General features: G+C 40.9%; 1 protein-coding gene across 9 annotated transcripts in view; it reads right to left on the bottom strand.

Annotated features, from left to right (window-relative positions):
* ARHGAP24 (Rho GTPase activating protein 24) overlaps positions 1–19761 on the bottom strand; it is a 353302-nt gene that overhangs the window by 34177 nt on the left and 299364 nt on the right. For 8 of the 9 annotated variants that reach the window (XM_043512432.1, XM_038400192.2, XM_043512434.1 and 5 more), the window contains one exon: positions 12563–12770. In XM_043512432.1, coding sequence (XP_043368367.1) covers positions 12563–12770 — 208 coding nt within the window. Of the gene's footprint in view, positions 1–12562; positions 12771–18324; positions 19442–19761 lie in introns of those variants that run through there. The other variant, XM_038400195.2, reaches the window with a different exon arrangement.

Raw genomic sequence — 19761 nt, 5'->3', positions numbered from 1 at the left:
CAGAATTCCCATATTCTTCAAAGATCATAGTTTCACAGTAACAAGCATCAAATCCCCATTTGTAAAAGTTAAGGAGCAATTATGTTTCATAATCCACTTGATTCAGGAACTCAGCTGAAGAGACTTTAAACATTCTTTTGCTATCCGACAATTAAAACATACACTCCTCCAACTAGACACCAATTAGCCTGATTTACTGATCCGAGCATTTGAGTTAGAAACTGGTCTCCTAATGAGTAGTTAATTGCCAAATCATGTCTATATGCCAAGCTCTATTTAGATGCTGTTCCCACTAGCCAGTACAAAGGGCTGATTTTAGAAGGGACAGGAAAGTGACAGGAACTAGATAATCCACCACTGGAGTTTCATTTGTAAAGATCAGTGAATAAAGTTTGGAACCTTGCACACTGGAAGTTCTATGATTTTTCAGAAATCTAAGGCCTTCACTGTTTCGCAGAAAGCTGTTTAGCATCTGCTGAGCAAAATCTTAAACTACGACAGCTCAGGCAAGAGGAGCTTTGCTAAGCGACACTGGCACTTTAAACAAACCAAACCAAAAAAAATAGCAGTCAACAGCAAGCAGAACAAAGCTGAAAAGAGCTAAGATGAAGGAACTGCAGGTGAAAGGTGATTTCCACTGCAAATTTATTTTAGGTACCTGGGGTCTAACATCACCTACCCTAACACAAACATACACACACGTACTATCCCCACTCTCTCTTTTATTTTTACTTTCATTATGGGGGGAAAAGAGCCTTGAATCAATGGACAAAGTCATAGACTTTTCTCCTGTTTTATTAAAGGTGCAGCCAACTGCAGGAGTCTCCAAAGTTTTATGCAAAGTCATTAAAAAGGTAAAGAAGCACCTTTCATGGAATATCCTGCTATTTTTAGACGAAGAAAATCTCTTACAAGTGGTTACAGTTGAAGTTTGGGGGGGGAGGGGAGAGAAAATCAAAAACAAAACCCCCTCTTCCTCAATTAGTTCCAAATCAACATCAGGCTGGAGCTGTGGTGCAAACAGTGGTGGTGGGAGTAGGGGTGGTGTCACTTCAGACTTCTGGCTTTCATCGGCAGCACCACAGCCTCCCCCCTTACCACCCTCAGAGACCTTCAATTATGGTGGTTTTTGCACCAATGAGGCAGGACTGAAGGTGGCTCTCTCTGAAGCCCTTAAAATATCATTTTGAGAGTCAATCAGAAACAGTTACTCCTTACTGCTAAGAACCTCTGTCTTCTCTAGGGACCAGTCCCTGAGCTCAGCAGTTCTGGTCTGCAAGGGTTTATGGGAAGGCATTTTAGTTCAGTTCACGTAGATTCCTGTCCCATTAGGTGTTACTGTGAGTTTCTGGATTTTGAATAAAACCCAACATTCTAAGCCCAAAGCATTAAGTTCCTGGTGTTCTCCACACAACACCTAACAAAATTCCACAAATCTGGTTCCTAATGAAACAGTTTCACCAAATGGGGGCACCAAAGCCCAGTGGAGGACTGGGAGTTAGAAGAGTTGGGTTCTGCTCCTGGCTTTGCCATTGACCTTGAACAAGTCACTTCACTTCTCTATGCTTCAAGTTTCCCCACCTGTATAATTTAGTTAGCAATACCATTTCTTGAGAGTCACATAGGTCCGCTGAACACTTTGCAAACCTACATGATAGCCTTCAGTTATTTGGAGCAAAGTTCTATGGCTTAATTAAAACACAAAAACAAACAAACAAACAAAGCAAATTTACTGGGGTGAGTCCTTCCCAGAAAAAATCCTCTTTACCTCTTGCTGTTTATTTCTCTTCAGTGCACTTCACTGATGATAATGTTGGGAATACATGTTTTGCACAAAGGTTTTGAACAAAGGCTGGAGGCAAAGAGAAGCATTGCTGCTCTGTCTCCTAGAGTGTAGTGCAGAGTTTGCCAAGCTGGGGTACAAGATGCTCACTTAGTCCAGGGGAGAAAGGAGTATAATGATAGATCTACTGTGACCCTACTGCAAATATGCTCTTGCAGCTACAGGTAAAGCAACGTTTGGTTTTCTGAAAGCCATTCCCTTCCATCTCCTGTATTGGCCTCTAATATAGGAACAGCTCGCTCGGATGTGGCTGCAAACTCAGGCAACAGCATGTCAGCTCAAGTTTCTCTTCTCTGCTCCTGTAGCACCCAGCTCATCCTTTGAGCCACTAATAGATCAGCCTGATACGAAACAGGGCAGGAATGGTGTCCCTAGCCTCTGTTTGCCAGAAGCTGGGATTGGGTGACAGGGCATGGATCACTTGATGATAACCTGTCTGTTCATTCCCTTTGGGGCACCTGCCATTGGTCACTGTCAGAGGACACGATACTGGGCTTGATGGACCTTTGGTATGACCCAGTATGGACGTTCTTATGTAGGGCACAGAGGGAGGGTGGATGGAGAGTGCAAGGTTCCAGGGGATGGGGAGCAAAACACAAATAGGCATGATGGAGGGAGGGTCTGATCCACAGGAAAATAATAGGAGAGATGTCAGCAACTGTCTGGAGAAGGGCAAATGGGCCATTGCGGTGGGAGGGCAACTAGCTGTCAATGCATCCCTAAGTGGGCTCCAACACAAAACGACTGGGAAACATCATTTTGAGAGAGTCAGTTTCCCCCTCAGTGCTGAATGATAATTTCACTTTGTGAGAAAAGAGCACTATTCAATAAGTCATCAATAATGTATCAGGGATAGATCCAGAGTTTTTGATGATCACATTACTATTCACAGCTCGTGTAAGCCTCTAAGAGTTTGGTGTTCTCAGATACATCATTTCCAGTTAGCCTTCTTAGAAAAAGGATGGAGGAACCTGTTAACTAGAAGATCTATCAGACCCAGGTAGGTTTCTGCCTTGTAGCAGAGTTTAACTGGAGAGAGCACCTGCTGAGGCAAACAACTGAAAAGTGGAACACTGATCATGGTACTAATCTGGCTGATATACAGAGGAAAGGGGAGAAGGAAACTCCTTCTAGCAGCTATTACAACCACATTATTTTTAATATGAGAGGAGATTTGTCTATGCAGCTAATAAATGAAGCCAATATTTCAATAGCACCTATTATATAAAATGGCTAATAGTGTATGCAGAGAGATATATTGATATTGTATCCCCCTCCCTGACTCCTTGGATCTACAAAGTTTACAGTTCACATCAAAGTGAATGCAGTTGCCCCTCATTGTTTATGTGAGGCATGTTGCTGACTTGCTACCTCATTAACCAACATGCTGTTGCTGCACCCTATAATAGAAAAATCTGCAGAGCATGCATTGCAACATCTTTCCCTGGGAGTTATATCCTACAACGAACAATAGGACAAAGCATTGTTCAGACTGCTGGGCTGCAAAAGTTGACTTAAATGATCATACAAACTCATCTGTTTCTTTATGGCATTTATCTGGGGACTACATGGGCAGAAGTCCCTGCTCATATGAGACTCTGGGTTCAAGAAAAGATGACTGTTCACACTGAGAGGTTGGTAGTCCTTTCTCAGGTGCTAATGTAAGAAGCATGGATTTCGGCTAAAATCATCTGCCAAGGACCCAGTCTTGTCTGGACTCTAGACAGGTAGGGATGTGTATGTGAGAAAGAACACTCCACTCCAAGCCATGGAGCAGCTGGGTGGGCTCAGGGAAGTAGGCTTACAGCTGCTGTGCAGCCTGGGGTGGGGGGTAACGTATGTAAATGGTTGGAATGGGCTCAAATTTCCCTCTAAGAAAGAGAACAGGAGAATTCACTCCTGGTAGATCCCCCACAGCCCCACTCATCCACCCCTCTTGGCATCCAAAGAACTGGGTTCTGTACCATATGGGTTTGTTCTTCCAGCCCTCTTTCTCATTTGTGTATCAGAACCACACCAACTCCACTGCTTGGCAGCTTCTATGGCCACTGAGGTACAGGCTGCACTGAAGCCTTAAATAGTACATTCTGGAGTCGATATTAAGGATATTTATAGCATTGTACTCCACGAGCTTGCTCTATTGTGTTTGCTGCATTGTCTTCTCTTTGCATCACATTCTCCCCCATACCACAATAAAAGGGACAGCAAAATATTAAAAAGAATTACAATATATTAAAATACTTCAATAAAATGCTCATAAATATCTCTCTCTGACTCTCACACTCACACACACACGCCCTCTCCCAGAAAGAGCTTTACAATAAAGGACTTCCCAACACCAAACCTAGATGCCCCAAGATGAAAGAGGATTTGATTTTTTTTAAAAAACACCACTAATTTCAATCTACACAAGCTTTTGTCTTGATTAGGACTTGTAGCATTTGGTTTTTGTATCTAGATTCAGTAAAGAAAACACGATAAAGCACATGATCATTGGTCAAGCAACAACTGGTTCATTTCTTTATAGCTTCAGTCTGTTTTAAACTCTCCATGGTTTGTCTTGTCTTCTTAGGAATTAACCCTCCTTATCAAGTTTGCCCTCTGTTTGGCAAACATTGTTATTCCCCACCCCATGCCCAGTGCTCCAAGTGGGGCTTGAAATTAGCATTGGCTTGGTTTATGTGCCAGCATTATCAGCCAGGTCATCATAGCTCTAGAAAGGTGGAATAAAAGGTGCTGCAGAGCCAGCAGACAGTGCATAAGACCTCAGTAAATTATGGGCTTGACCATGCCTAACTATGCACAGGTGTGGCAGAGGGCACAAGAAGTCTTTTCCTATCCCTGCCCTAACTTTCACGTTGGCCAATGGCCCAGAATAATTTAAGTCCTGCTCCGGCACTGACAACACACCCTCACATGGTTCCCCCTACTGCACCCTCAGACGAGCTGGGAAGAAGCAGGGAGACATATACAGCACACTGTAAAGGGGTGTTGCAGATGCCATCCCAGGATGTGCTGCTACATTGCTTTTGGAAGTGTCACGCCTAACTCTTTGCTGCTGGCGCACAGCCCATCTCTCCCCACTTCCATGCCGAGCCCTGTTTTAGCTCTAAAAACAATCCAGGTGACTAGAAGTTGTTTTTTTTTTAATTTCCTGAAAATGAAGGGGTGATTTCTCTCTATTTTGTTTAAAGACAGACACACAGCCTGAATTCTGTCCCCAGATACATACACGAGACTCCCACCATCTTCAGGTTCATGTACACGCACACACACAGACTAGCCTTTAGAAGCCAGAGAACTTCCCTTACTTGATAACATTGCTAACAAGGTCAAATTTTGAGTGAGAAGTAATTTATGGTGCCCTTGTAACATGCTCTTGCTAAAAAAGCAAGGCTACAGTAACCATTATCAGACAGTCCAGTTCTCTATACACTAAGAATTCAACATAATATGCTTATGACCTTGATAATCTTATATTTATATGTTTTTTGTCCAGGTGGCTCCCAAAGTGCTTTTGCTTTGACAGTTCCAGTGATTAAATGCACATAAACATTTCTCATATCCAATTCCACATTTTGGATTATTTGAATAACACAATTCAACCTTCAGCGATTGCTAGCTATCACATACAGCCACTTACAGGTTATTTCCTCAGCTGATAGCAATACTGAATAGAACAGCATGAAATATTTTAACTCTTAATGTATTGTGTTCTTCTCTAGAAGAAGCCACAGCTACAAAAGAAATCTATTAGGATTTTTGGTTTTTGAGACATTTGTTGAACAGTAATATATGCTGCTCCCTCAGCATGTGTCTATATGTGTACACACACACACACACACACACACACACACACACACGCTACCGAATTTTAAATTCCTCTGAAGATCTTGCACATTGATGGAAATAGCAATGAAAATTTCCTGCATTAATATTTATGTCCGTTTCAGTATCATTTCAAATATTTCCCTTCCTGTGAGATGTTGACTTTCATATCATAACATAATAATCATGATGAACAGTAGATGGAAATAAATAATATAAAAAAAATCCAATTTTGCTTCCTGCCAGGAAAAAGTTACAAACTGAAGAAAATCTCATGTTATTTTCTTTAATCAGAGGAGGAGTCTCCAGGCCAAATTTTACAAAATAAATAGCTGATCTTGATAGATTTCGTGCACATAATTATAAATATATTTATACAAGCATCAAGGTGTATTGGTTTAAATCAAAGCAATTTAAATCACCAATTTTAATAATGATTTAAATCAGCAAGCAGGAAACCTTGATTTTAATCATGTTTTGCATTTATGCTTTTTATTTTCCTAAAGAAAGGTTGACTCTCACTAGTTGGTAATCATTAAAACATGTTGAGTTGCAACTAAATATAGCCTTTGCAATGCATTTGGTGGGTTTTTTTGTTTGTTTTTTGCAAAACAGGTCAATACACTATACCTATACACATATATTTAAACAATTATATAGCTTAACTTACATTTATTCAGATTCTTAATTTTTAATTTTTTGTGTTAGAAAATGGTGAATTATGCATTTCTTATGTAGAAGATTGTTTTTTTACTTGTGATGTGTGTCATGCTCTATTTGGACAGAAATTCAAATTCAATTAAAAAAGCATAAACCAGCATTTTTAAAATTAAATTAAATATAACTACCTTAAATGTGCTGGATATATAAGAAAAAGTTTATCAAAACCTGTTTTGCATTTAAAATTAATAGATTTATTAAACAAAGGAAGTATGATCTATAGTTAGCCAACTGAACCGATTGTTTTTTGGAGTACTTGTGGCACCTTAGAGACTAACAAATTTATTTGAGCATAAGCTTTCGTGAGCTACATCGTGATCCGATGAAGTGAGCTGTAGCTCACGAAAGCTTATGCTCAAATAAATTTGTTAGTCTCTAAGGTGCCACAAGCCCTCCTTTTCTTTTTGCGAATACAGACTAACATGGCTGCTACTCTGAAACTTGATTGTTTTTGTCATCATGCCCTTCAAGATTTTGAAACTAGTAAATGTCATCCTCTCTCACCAGTTTTTTAATCATAGATTAGACAAGAAAAATTAGCTTTCCTAAATTTTCCAATTTCCACTGGCTTCTTAACTTTGAATGAACTAGTTATTGAATTGAAATGAAGAATAGATTCTTTCTGCATGTGCAGAAAAATCTTCTGCAGTCAGAAGCTGGTTTAGCACATCAACAAACTCTGGTTCCAGATGGTTAGCCAGTAACTTCCACCAGTTCAATGGTTTGATGTTCTTTAAAACTTGACAGCAAACATGTGCTGCTTAATATTATTCTTTGCATTTAATTTATATGACTTTAATAAATTATAAATAGTTTAGGCCTTATGTTGTTAATTTCAAATTTAATTTTAAATAGGGTTATTTTTTAAAAAAAACTGTAGTTAATTTAAATTAAAATATGATTTTAATAAAAACAATCAGATTTGAACAATTTTTTAAAAATCATCCATTTTTACCTCCCCTGACAAGCCTGGACTGAGGGACTGTAAATTTAAAGTACTTTCAACACAACAGAATGAAGCAACAATCCAAGTGATAAGCAAAATTCACTGTCTGAAAGAGACAGTTTTTAAATAAAAGTCTAATGGAACTGTACGGAAAGTATGAGGGATATTTGAAAGTGTGTGTGTGTGTGTGTGTGTGTGTGTACATAGAGAGAGAGAGAGAAATAGGGATAATGCTGTCCACATAAGGCTGTTCTGAAGTTTAATTCATTAATGTCTTTAAGGTACTTTGAGACTCTCTGAATGGTACTAATGATGTGCTAAATATTTTTATAACTAACTCTACCAACTTAGTACCAAACTGCTACCTAAGCTGAAAGTTACAGTGCTTCAAACATGTAGCTCACATTGATTTCAAGTTAGGCTTTTTATCATTTCATTTACACTGAACCATGTACTTTCTTCTGCAGTTCACCTGATGGTCTTCACTGCTAAATCAAGGTAACAGGATGTGCACAGGAAAAAGAAAATTGGGGGGGAAGAAGGGGTGAAGAGCTACAGGACCTTGGATAGCAAATGTCTTAAAGGATCCTTATCAGAAAAAAAAAATCCAACTTGCTCAGGCTTGTAAGATGTCCAAGGAGAGACTGCAACATTTTAAAAACACAGTGATGCTATTTTAAAGCAGAGATTACTAATATGGTAACTATAAAATCTTGCCTTCTCCCTCCCATCCCCAAATTCTATGGATGGTCTACTAAAATAACCAAAGAAGCCTCATGTAAATATTAGAGCAGGGGTTGGCAACCTGCAGCATGCATGCCAAAGGTGGCACACAAGGCGATTTTTACTGGCACACACTGCCAGCTGGGGTCCTGGCCACTGCCCCCACTCAGCCTGCTGCCAGCCTGGGTGAACGGAACCCCTGCTCAGCCCACCACCAGTGTATTCCATTTTTCCCCATAGGAATGTGCTACTTGCAGAGCACCAGGACTAGCAGCCGTAAGTAGTACACCGTATGTAGCACATTCCTACGGGAGAAATTTAATACACTATACCTGTGTAGGGAAGGCTGTGCCTCCCCAAACAGCCCCCTCCCACTTCCCGCCCCCCCCCCCGACAGTCCCCCTTATAAACCCTGACCCATCAACCCCCCCCACTCCTTATCCCCTGACCACCCCATCCTGGGACCCCCTGCCCCCTGACTGCCCTCCTCAGAACCCCCCACCCATCCAACCCCCACTGCTCCTTATCTCCTGACCACCCCCTCCCAGGACCTCCCTTCCCATCCGCTCCCCCGGGACCCTATCCAAGCCCCCCTGCTCCCTGTACCCTGACTGCCCCAACCCCATCTACACCCCCGACCCCTGACATGCCCCCCAGGACTCCCATGCCTATCCAACGCCCCCGTTCCCCATCCCCTTACCATGCTGCTCAGAGCACCAGGACTGGCAGCCGTAAGTACTACACCATAAGTAGTAGCACATTCCTATGGGGAGCAATTTAATACACTGCCCCGCTCAGCCTGGTGATGGTCCAGAGTTTTCAAAATATGTTCTCGCACCCCTTATCAAAAACAACAATACAATTAGCTTAAAACTTGAAAACTTTAAAAACTTTGTATATTACAGTAATCATTAAAAATGTATAATGTTAATAAATACATAGTTTTGATGAAACAAAGTAGTTGTACTTATGTGCCTGTGCTTAATTTGTGTTTTCGATGATTTACCTTCTAAAATAGTCTCGCATGTCTCGCACCCCCAGAAAGGGCATCTTGCATCCCCAGAGGGTGTGTGCACCCCAGGTTAAGAACTACTGCACTAAACTGATAAGATCTGCATTTTAATTTAATTTTAAACAAAGCTTCTTAAACATTTTAAAAACCTTGTTTACTTTACATACAACAATAGTTTAGTTATATAATATAGATTTATAGAGAGAGACCTTCTCAAAATGTTGAAATGTATTACTGGCACGCGAAACCTTAAATTAGAGTGAATAAATGAAGACTCTGCACACCACTACTGAAAGGTTGCTGACCCTGTATTAGAGGAACAGTCTGCTAAGTAGTGGTTTTTTTAAATGTAAGCATTTAAAATATAAATATTTCACTGCCCTTTCCTTTTATTACAAAAAATGGAATTGAACTCTTTGTTTAAATTGTATTTATATTCAGAAAAATGTCTAAGTGAAAATGGCTTCTTTTTATGCAAAACATCAGCTCCTTGTGTTTCCAAGTCATAACTCCACTGACCAAAAATAGTTCTTCCTACAATTGGAGATGCAGAACCAATACTGCTGTGGAATAGTGACTTGGATTTTGTTCTGTTTCATGCACCATCAACAAAAGTGTCAACCAACTCAACTGCAAAAACCTTTATTCCTGGAGATGTCTGAGAAGGAAAGAACACAGCTTGATATTTAGATCCCAGGATGGTTCTGCAATGCTGGACTTCAGATCAGTCATTAGTCATTTGTGTACTAAACACACTGAATCTGGAAGTCCACGAGAGAATAAATATGGAATCCCCCAGAATTTCATTTTTACAGTCACTTTTCAGACAATAGTCATTTTCCCAATGTTCCTCTTGTAGTACCAGCTCAACCAAACTAGTAGAACATGCACTTGCCTAGAACAACAAAAATGTTATCTAGGGAAATAGACACAGAGTCGTGCAGGAGAAAAGGGGTATATCCACAGCATGGTCTTCCCTTCTCCACAGCACAGAGTAATCCTGAATGCCTGCACAAGGGCTGGAGGGAGATGGGAACAGCAGGTCCCAACCAAAATCAGAGGTCCCAGCCAAAATCAGAGTCCCATTATGCAAAACACTGTCCAAACACACAGTGAGAGGCAGTCCCTTCCCTGAACAGCTCTCAGTCTAACTAGAAAAGATAAAGGGGGGGGAGGGAAAACAGAGAGGTGAAGAAGTGTCTTGCTCAACCTCACACAGTGCCACAGTCAGGAATAGAACTCAAATCTCTCAGCTCCCAGACCAGCACTGTATCCCCGAGCCCACCACACTGCCTCCCAAAGCATGGGAAAACCAACAAGCCAACAAAAACACAGACGCTTGTTTTCATACAAACATCTGAGGTAGGAGTTAACTATAAATACACAAGCCTCTGAAGAAAAACTGCAGTGCCAGAGAATTCTAGGTAACTAATGCCAATGTTTCTAACTGCTTCCATTGCGGTTATGCACCACATGAAGCCTCTTCTCCATTTCATTCTCTAAAGCTGAAACAGCAAGCTTGTTCCTGTGGCTCAGGTGTGTGATACAGGTGTTGTGAGAAAAAACAGAGAAATATTCATGCTGCTCAGCTCACAATTCATTTGTTTTATAATAGATGAGCTCTGCACACCACTTGAAAGAAGCACCTCTGTCCAGAATGTTAGACACAGCATCTTCGTGGGTTATTTTAAAAATATACTGTTCTTTTCAATCATTTGGCCTGGGGGCACTGAAAAGTCTCTTTCCGGCTCATTTATACCCCAATGTCAGTTCATCTGCATCTCTGGCCAGAGGTATCATTACCAATGTTTAGCTTAAAGAATAAAACAAAGAAGAAAAGCATTCAACGAAAGCTTGGCTACAACAGATTTCTCATTGCTTTTTGAAAATATGCCTTTCCCCATAGTATAGCTCTGCAATATCTTTCTAGTTAAACTAAAAAATGGTGTGCTTTTACATTCTGATCCAAAAATTCATCCTTCTAACAGCGTCACTTGCTCGAGTTCTAAGCCCATCAAGCCCTTCTCTTGCCCCCGGTCCACTTTTCGTTTAAAAAGTAATAAAGCTGACATGGAAGCAATAGCTTTTGTTCTTTCTGTACACTGCCACTTTCATGATCTGCTTGGAAAATGCAGAATTGAGGGAGAAATGGCATCACAGCATTTGACACTTATGGTGTCGCTCCAATTCCATATCAAATGTGTTTATTTTCGGAGAGGACAAAAATGTTGTTTAACAATCAGACCCACAAACTCCAGCTAACATCTGACTCATTTTGGCTCAAGCCAAACAACATTAACAGTCAAAGATCCTATAGAACAAATGTATCCCCCCCGCATCTCAAATTAGGCCCTCAACCACACCTGTGCAACCCTCTCATGTTCTAAGGAGTTGGTAGAGATACCAGCAACGATATAATTTGAAGACAATGGAGGTTCAACAGTCAGCCTATAATTGGAATTTAGTTAATTATCTTGGCATATGAATCTAGGTCACTCACCCAGAGTTATGGTGGCTGGCAGAGTAGTGCTGGTGTAATCCACTGGTTCTGCATGTTATATCTCCTCTTCTACCATATCTATTACTACCCTTCTAGTTCCTGGGGTAGAGGTCTCATGCTTAGCACTGAAGATCTCTGATTCAATCCCTGCTGATGGCTCAAGTTGGGGTTTATTATACTGGCAGTACTAAAAATAGCATTTAATTTTGTCACTAAAGGACAGAGATCTGACTGTGATTGGATGCCTCTGCTACATGGTGCCATTTTTACATAGTCCTTTTCAGAGCAGAACTCCCTTTAAACCAAGCCTTGCACACAGAGATGGCTGAAGATGCCAATGAAAGGTGAAGACCATCGACAGCTGAGAGAATGGGACTGGCTCATTTCTGGGTCCAGAATGTTCCTATTTTATGGTTCAGTTTTGGATAATCAGCTGAACATTTAGATGTTATTCTGACCGGAACCCTCAATATTATTTGAAATTTGACCCTCACAAGGGACTATAATTAAATTACTTTTATTTAAAAAAACCCCAAAATAAACCTTCACACCAACCTTAATTTAGATTCCTCCTTCCATCTACTTCATCAGGTAACAGAACATACTGAGTCTGGTGATAAGAGAACATTTTCCTTGATGCAACAGAATAAGAAAACCCACCACCAAACCATTCCTAGGGATGATAAGGTCAAAGTGGTCTATACATTTTTGATTAAGCTGAATTGCTTATGATACACTTCCTAACTGGCAGCAATATTAAGCCTTTACAAAAAAAATTATCAAAAAATAAAACAAAACATTGAGATTGAATACTGCATTAAGAAATGAAACAAACACTAGCCTGTTCATGGGAAATGTGGAAAAGCCTGCAAAAGTTACACAGGTTCAAACCATGCTAGCTCAGGAAGGATTCAGTGCCATTTATCTCACAGTACACTAGATCACTCAAACTAGACCTCTTAAGGTCGGGGGGAATTTTGTGCATTTTACCTGTCAAATGATGGCTTCTCTCCACAGTCAAATGCATCCTGTAACTCTTTGACAAGGTTAGCCTGGCCCGGAAGTCGAAAGAGCCCTTCCTCCTTCAGCCCCCGCAGTCGGATAAAATCCACACATTGCTCCACCAACATGGGAGCCAGACGGTGCCCATATCTCTTCTCATACCGGACGGTGTCTTCCAACTTCTGTCCAAAGATACCTACGCATAATAAGGAGAGTGGGTTAAGGGAAAAGTAGCATTGGAATGAACAAGGAGGGAAGTCTGTGCACGAATGATTCGTACCACAACCAGCCCTCCTTACAGATTAATCAAATATAAGGATAGTCAGCTCCTAAATCCAGGGATAAAGAGCTCCATTTCACATCTAGCACCCTTTATAAAAAACAATACACCACTGTATTTTACCATAATGATCCAAAACACAATTGTAAAAGTATTATGAACCATTGGTACAGAATATTGTAACTTCTAAAAATAAAACACAACACTACCTTCAAATCCTAAGGGGAAAGCAACGCAGGGACATAGAACTCTGTCACAAAAGTGTTAAACCCAAGATATTACATATGTCCCTGTTTACTCTTTGAGCCGAGGTTAAGTGTACGTGGCCATTGAAACAGCTCTAATATCACATCTAAGGTATATGAACTTTTTACTCTTATTACACTCAGGGTAAAACTTTCAAAAGGGGCATAAGTGATCTAGGAGCTTAATTCCCATGGACTTTCAGTGAGAATGGAAAATGGGACTCTGGCAGCTCTTTTGAAAATTTTACCCCAAGGGCCAGATTTTCATAGATGTACTGCAGCTGCAGCTCCTACTGACCTCAGTTGGAGTTGTTGGTGTTCAGCTCCTCTGATTTAGACCATAAGTTAAGTACACCCACCCCTCACTCTTATAATTTACTACAAGTTGCACAATTACTTTATTTCAGAGTAACAACAAAACGTGTATGTGAGAAAGAGCAGGTGGTGGCATAATATGCCAGATTGAGAGCCGTGAAGACTAATGCTTGTATTGATCCACATGGCAGGAAAGCTATGAACAACAACAGTGCAAGCTTGCTCATTAAATGCACTTCAAACCTGATCTGGAGAAGTAACTACCTCTTCCCTGCTATTAATGGCATCTCCAACTCCCTTCAAACCTTGGGCCCTTCTGCCAAAGAATGTAATTTGTGATGGTTGTTTTGTGATGTGAGCATCTGTTTCCTAGCAAGAGGGCTAAAGGGCACCAACACATTGCATATACAGAGGGACAGAGTTGAATTCCAAATAATGACCTACAGTTGGGAGACTTCCCTTTCATATTACATAAGCCATATAATGAGAAAAATCCAATAGGTCAGATTCTTCCCTTTGATAAGCATGCACAGCTCCAGTGACTTTAAATTTTTCTTTTAAACAAAGATTCAAATTAGCAAGTGTTTGAGTCCACTTTCCTTCTTAAACTAAATCTAATCTTTAAAGTTTGTTTTGTTTTTGTTTTTTAAATTATATTTATTTTCACTAATATACCATAATAAAGAAAGCTGGTGGAAATTCTAGTTTCTGTGTCCAACCACGTGATTCTGGGATAGAGGAATAGCGGAGTTCCGTTTTCCACTGTCCCTGCCTAAGAATGCTACCTGTTGGTAAGTGGAGAGGGGTGGAATTCTCTCTCCTAGCCCCACTCTGTGCATGTTGCAGAAACACCAAACAGGAACTATCAGCAGCTACGGAAGGAATATTTGAATGTCACAGTTAATGAAGCTTAGAGAAAGATTAACTGGCACAGAAAGTATGGTGTCCAGCCAGGTCCCCATCTCAGCTGCTAGAAGTCCATAGAAACTATGTTTCTTATTTATTTATTTATTAAACAATATTTTGGTTTCTAGCTTGCTCCATGCGGGGTGATGGGAGGATTAAACATACTTGTGGCTTTTGAGCTAAGGATTGCTGTCTGGCAGAACAATGGAGTTCCTCCACTCCCTCCCCGGTTCAGGAAGAGTGCTGGCCAAAGGAACTCAGTTGAAAGCATGTGGTGATATCACAAAGTACACAGCAGTATCAAGATTTCAAACCCCATTGTGCTCATGGGATTGTACCCAATTCCACAAGTCAGCAGCTCTTGGTGACCTGCTGAGTCAGGGCCTTGAGGTAGTTTAATGCAAATTGGCTGCATAATTTTCACAAGCCCAGGGAGAGTTTTGATTTATCACTGGACATAGTTTGATGTAGCCAGACAAAATATTGACCCTAAACCTTGAAATAAATCTGAATATTTGTCAAAATAGGAAAAATCGTAGTAAACTTTTCATTTGTTTTGAATTCAGCATACCCTTGGGACATATGGGGTGAGGTGAGACTGGTCAGGAAATGAAAATATCAAAAGAAGCAGAGTTTCCAACCTGGGCCAAAAGAGGCATCTCGTAACAAAGTTGTATTCTTACTAGATTTCTAGCTTCAATTTCCAAATAGGCTTCAAATCATAACTGAAAACGGCAATTACTCCCCCTTTTAGAAGCTACCTATTGTTGAAAATAGGAGCTCATTGTTAGTAATGGAGATGAAACTGGAAAATGTTTTGCTTTGCATGAAATTAACTAATCTATTTTTTTCCACATCAGCCTTGTGAAGTTTTCTACACTGCTCTAGCCATCTCTACCCAAGGCCTTCCTTGATAAAGCTATGCTATGAGCAGACACTCAGAGTTCCCCCTTCACCAACAGCCCATAATATTTCATGGCACTAAACAGAAGATTCAACACTTTTGAAGTTAAATTAATCAGCATAAAAATGTGGACTACAATTATAAGCACAACTCATGCCTGTTGAAAATACAATTAATATGAACGAGCTCTAGCTCATTAACTGAACTTTTTTCTCACTCCACTAATGTTCTTCTGATTCATGTTCATATTACAGGCCTGCTTACATCTGCACAGAAGAGAGACAAGTTCTCAAAGCCATTAAACTTCTTATAGTTTCATATTTGCACTGACAGCATTATCAAAAAACATAATTTCAGGTTAATAAATTTATTAGGTTGCTCTCCCCCCCCCTGTGGAATTAGTTTTCAAATCACGTCTAATCTGAAATGAATGAAATGAAAATAGGGTTTTTGAGGCACTGGGGAAAAATATTTCTATATTGTTATAAATTGCAGATGCATTGCAGCGCAAGCTGTGGTATATTGAAAGCAGCTGGCTGCTGCATAGTATTAAGATGCCCATAACCAGCTCTCAGCCAGTATTGCTGAGTACAAACAGAGAACTAAGAGGGGATATGATAGATTTAAAATCATGACTGGTGGGAAGAAAGTGAATAAGGAAGTGTTATATACTCCTTCACATAACATAAGAACTAGGGGTCACCCAATGAAATTAATATACAGCAGGTTTAAAAACAAATAAAAGGAAGTACTTCTTCATACAATGCACACTCAACCTGTGGAACTCATTGCCAGGGGATGTTGCAAAGGCCAAAACTATAACTGGGTTCAAAAAAGAACTAGTTAAGTTCAGGGAGGAAAGGTCCATCAATGCCTATTAGCCAACATGGTCAGATATGCAACCCCATGCTCTGGTGTCCCTAGCCTCTGACTGCCAGAAGCTAGAAGTGGATGACAGGGGATGGATTACTTGCTGATAACCTGTTCTGTTCATTCCTCTGAAGCATTTGGCATTGGCCACTATTGGTAAACATGATACTGAGCTAGATGGACCATTGGATCTGACCCAGTTTGGCTGTTCCTTTGTTCTTAAATTATTTTCTCCAATATTTAAGTCTATGGGCCAGATTTTCAGAAACCTTTCTTGCATAGTTGCATGCATAGGTACACAGTTCACACGTGCAATTACAGCATTTTTGTGAACCGACAACCTGTTTACTAGACCAAGGTAATTGGTTATTTGCATGTGTATCCACAGTCAAGGCCTGACCCAAAGACCAGTCAAGTTAATGGGTGTTTTTCCATTGACTTCAATGATTTGGATAGTGTCGTAATGATGCACACAGTGTTCTGCAAATCTGGCCCATAGACTTCCATGATGATTTCTTTTGGAAAAGACCTTGTATATGTAAAACACGGTTCAATTGGCACAAGTGCAAATGAGCAGCAATGGCTCTAGCTGCATCATTCAATCCCCTGCCCGTAAACAGGGTGATTTCACTCATGTTTTCAGAACAGAAGAGTTGTTGTGTCAAAACATACAGACAAACTGAAACAGCTGAAAGTCTAATTTCTCTACAAGAAGCCTGCGGCACCACTAAGGTCAACTGTCTGCACATTAATCTGTTAATCCATTTCTCAAATTCTGAACATTCCTTGAATAGTTAAACTTATGGAGGAGCAATGGAGCAATGGAGAAGTAGCTTACACCAGCTGGTACATAACATGTATGTACACAGACACACGTATGTCCTGTCTCAGCGAGATTTTCAGAAGTGCTGAACAGCTTCAATTTTTCATTTTTTAAAAACAAATCTATCAGCAATATTTAAATCTAGGGCTAGATGTTCAGCACCCTTTGCGTGCATAGATACACAGTTTGCATGTGCAATTACAACAGATGCACAGCACTTGTGAAAAAAATCAGGCCCTCTGCCTTTATTGCACGGGAAGAACCAGAGCTAGTGCTGCTTCCTCCTTTAGGGCATATCCTGTTCACCTTTGCTTGTGTGGGCAAAACCCCCAGAGCAATGGAGCCACCTTGTTCCTGCCGAACATGGTCAGCAGGCGGCAGAGCACCCATGCTGGGAAACATTGGCATATGTTGAAGGTCACTCTGTGTGACAGTTTCGTAGTAGGCTAGGACGGGGAAGATGGGAGTACATCCATGGGATTTGCAAACTATGGGGAAATAAGGGCCAGATCCAGCTGCATGTAGCAACTTGCAGCCTCAACTTCATCCCACTGGGGGGAGTAGCTAATGTTTCTGCGAGTTGGGTGAAGAGAGGATTCCAACCATATTAACCCCTGTGTGCAACTCTTAACTCATGCTTGGAGTGGGGATGAGCATTTCCATTCATGTACTCAGAGTAGTTCTTAAAAACAGCACAAAAATGTCCGTGAAACTCTTCTTCTCAGATTCCAAAAGACAAACTTTCCTTTCTCTCATCAAAGAGTTAATTCATTTTTTTTCTTGGTGCTGTGACTCCTATTCCACGTTACCTCCTACTCGGATTTTTCCCCCCTCTTCTAGCTTTACCTGCTGATGCATTTTGAAAGCCAGCTTTACCCCCACAACTACCATGCTTTAATCATTAGGATTATGTGCAATGTAGAATTAAACTTGCTTTAATAATGTCTCTGCAGCAAGTGGAAATGGGAGTACACGCTGCTGTGGAATAGGATGAAACAAAGCAAGGCAATGATATGCAACAGCATAATGCATGCGTGGAAATCCGACATCTTTGGATCCAAATATTTGGACACCTGGACAGATGTAAATTCTCTCATCCCCATCCCTCATGCAGGAATAAGTGTCAATCAGACCTATTCTTCGAATTTTGCAAATCTTATGGCTGACCCTGGGTGTCACAGGTTCAACTCCCTCAAAGACTATTATTGGACTGCTATACATAGAAGACAATGCTACAACTACAAATGAACAAGGACATTAATAAATCATTCGTGGAACATCGGCATCCTTATTGTTTCATGCCCTTTGTTTTGGACTCCTCGTTGGCGCTGAATACACAGTCCCCTCGACCTTTCAGAATAAAAGGCTCTAACAGCAAAGCACAACACAGTGACAAGCTGTACATACCTTTGCGAAAACTAAAGCACCGTTTAATTCTCCTATAGGTAGTTTTAGGAATGAAAGGAGCTGATGCTAAGGCCCCTGAGGTGCGGACCCCACCATTTCTATCTTCAGGCATCATACAGGCCAGAGTCCCAGTATCAAGCCAAAGCTCTCCTTTAGAAGCTGCATCCAGAGGAAAGTCTGTGACTGTTCATTCTTATTGATTTATTGGGGGGGGTTTAATGGTGTCTAAAGTTGGAGGTTTGTGATCTTCTAGATCTCCGTAGTGTTTTTTTTGTTTTGTTTTTGTTTCCTTCCCTGTTTCAATTCTGCTTTGGGAAGAATTTCCTTTTCTTTTTTCCTTTTATTTCCTGTGGTGAGGCAACTAGCTACAATGCAATGTCACAACAAAAGAATTTCAGCAGAAAGATGCATCTTCTGTTCAAATGGAGGTGTCTGTGGAAGGGGGTATGTGCTGGTGGGGGTGAGGAGGGAGAGCTCTTCCTGTCAGCTGGAACTGGGGGTAGAGTTGCAGGGGGCTCAAATTCCACTGGAAAAGGTCATCACATCATAATGCGCACGGGGGAAGAGAGAACAATGACAGAAAGGCCCCTGAAGAATTCTTCAAGAGACTCCTTGCTGGCTCCTTTTATCTCCACAAACAGGGATCAAAAATAAGGGCTCCTTCGCCCAAAAGACTCTCTGTCCATAAAGGATTCTTTTCAAAGTGCCTTCCTCCGTAACCACCTCCCCTTCTGATGTTCTTGTGGGCTTCCCAGTTGTTTTGTTACCTTCAAACTACCAGAGGCTCTTGTGGGAGAGAGGCATCAGATGCAGCAGCGTTGGCCGAAAGGTCCTCGGGATCTGCTGAAGAATACAGGCTTCCACACGGGAGACACTTTGCTCATTTCCTCCCTTTACTACTATTCTCATTGGAGGTGTTACGAATGCTGTGCTGCTGCTGCCTTCTGCTCCAGCCAGTCACATACAGCAGGTGCAGGCAAAACAATGTAAAGGAGGGAGCTGCTGCAACCTTGATTTTTTTTTTTGACTTTGAGTTGACTTCAAGCCACTGTCACGTGTGCCAGCTTAACAGGCAATAAGCCTCAGTCCTTCTGGCTCTCAAGAGGCTATAGCCCTTGCTCTGCCTTACCCCCTTCTACCTCCCCCCCCCCGCCCCACTGCATTAAAACTCTGTTGTTTCTTTTTCTCCTCTATCCCCTTCTTTCAGTTTATTTCTATTTTCAAGCTCTGCAATCAAAGCTCAGGCCTTTCCTTTCTTTAAAAAAATTGCCTTATTAATCTAATCAGGAAAGGAATTTCATGTGCAAACAAGCATTAGAAGTCCTGGCTGAATTTTTATTTATTTATTTTTAAAAAGCACATTCTCAGTATTCTTCCTGCTCTTTTGGTTAAAAAAAAAACAATCTTGTTCGGAGCACCTTGGTATCTCCCCACCCC

The sequence above is a fragment of the Dermochelys coriacea genome, chromosome 4, assembly GCF_009764565.3.
Source record: "Dermochelys coriacea isolate rDerCor1 chromosome 4, rDerCor1.pri.v4, whole genome shotgun sequence".
NCBI lineage: Eukaryota > Metazoa > Chordata > Testudines > Dermochelyidae > Dermochelys > Dermochelys coriacea.
Note: the sequence above shows the minus strand (reverse complement) of the source record. Positions and strands in the feature narration are given on the sequence as shown.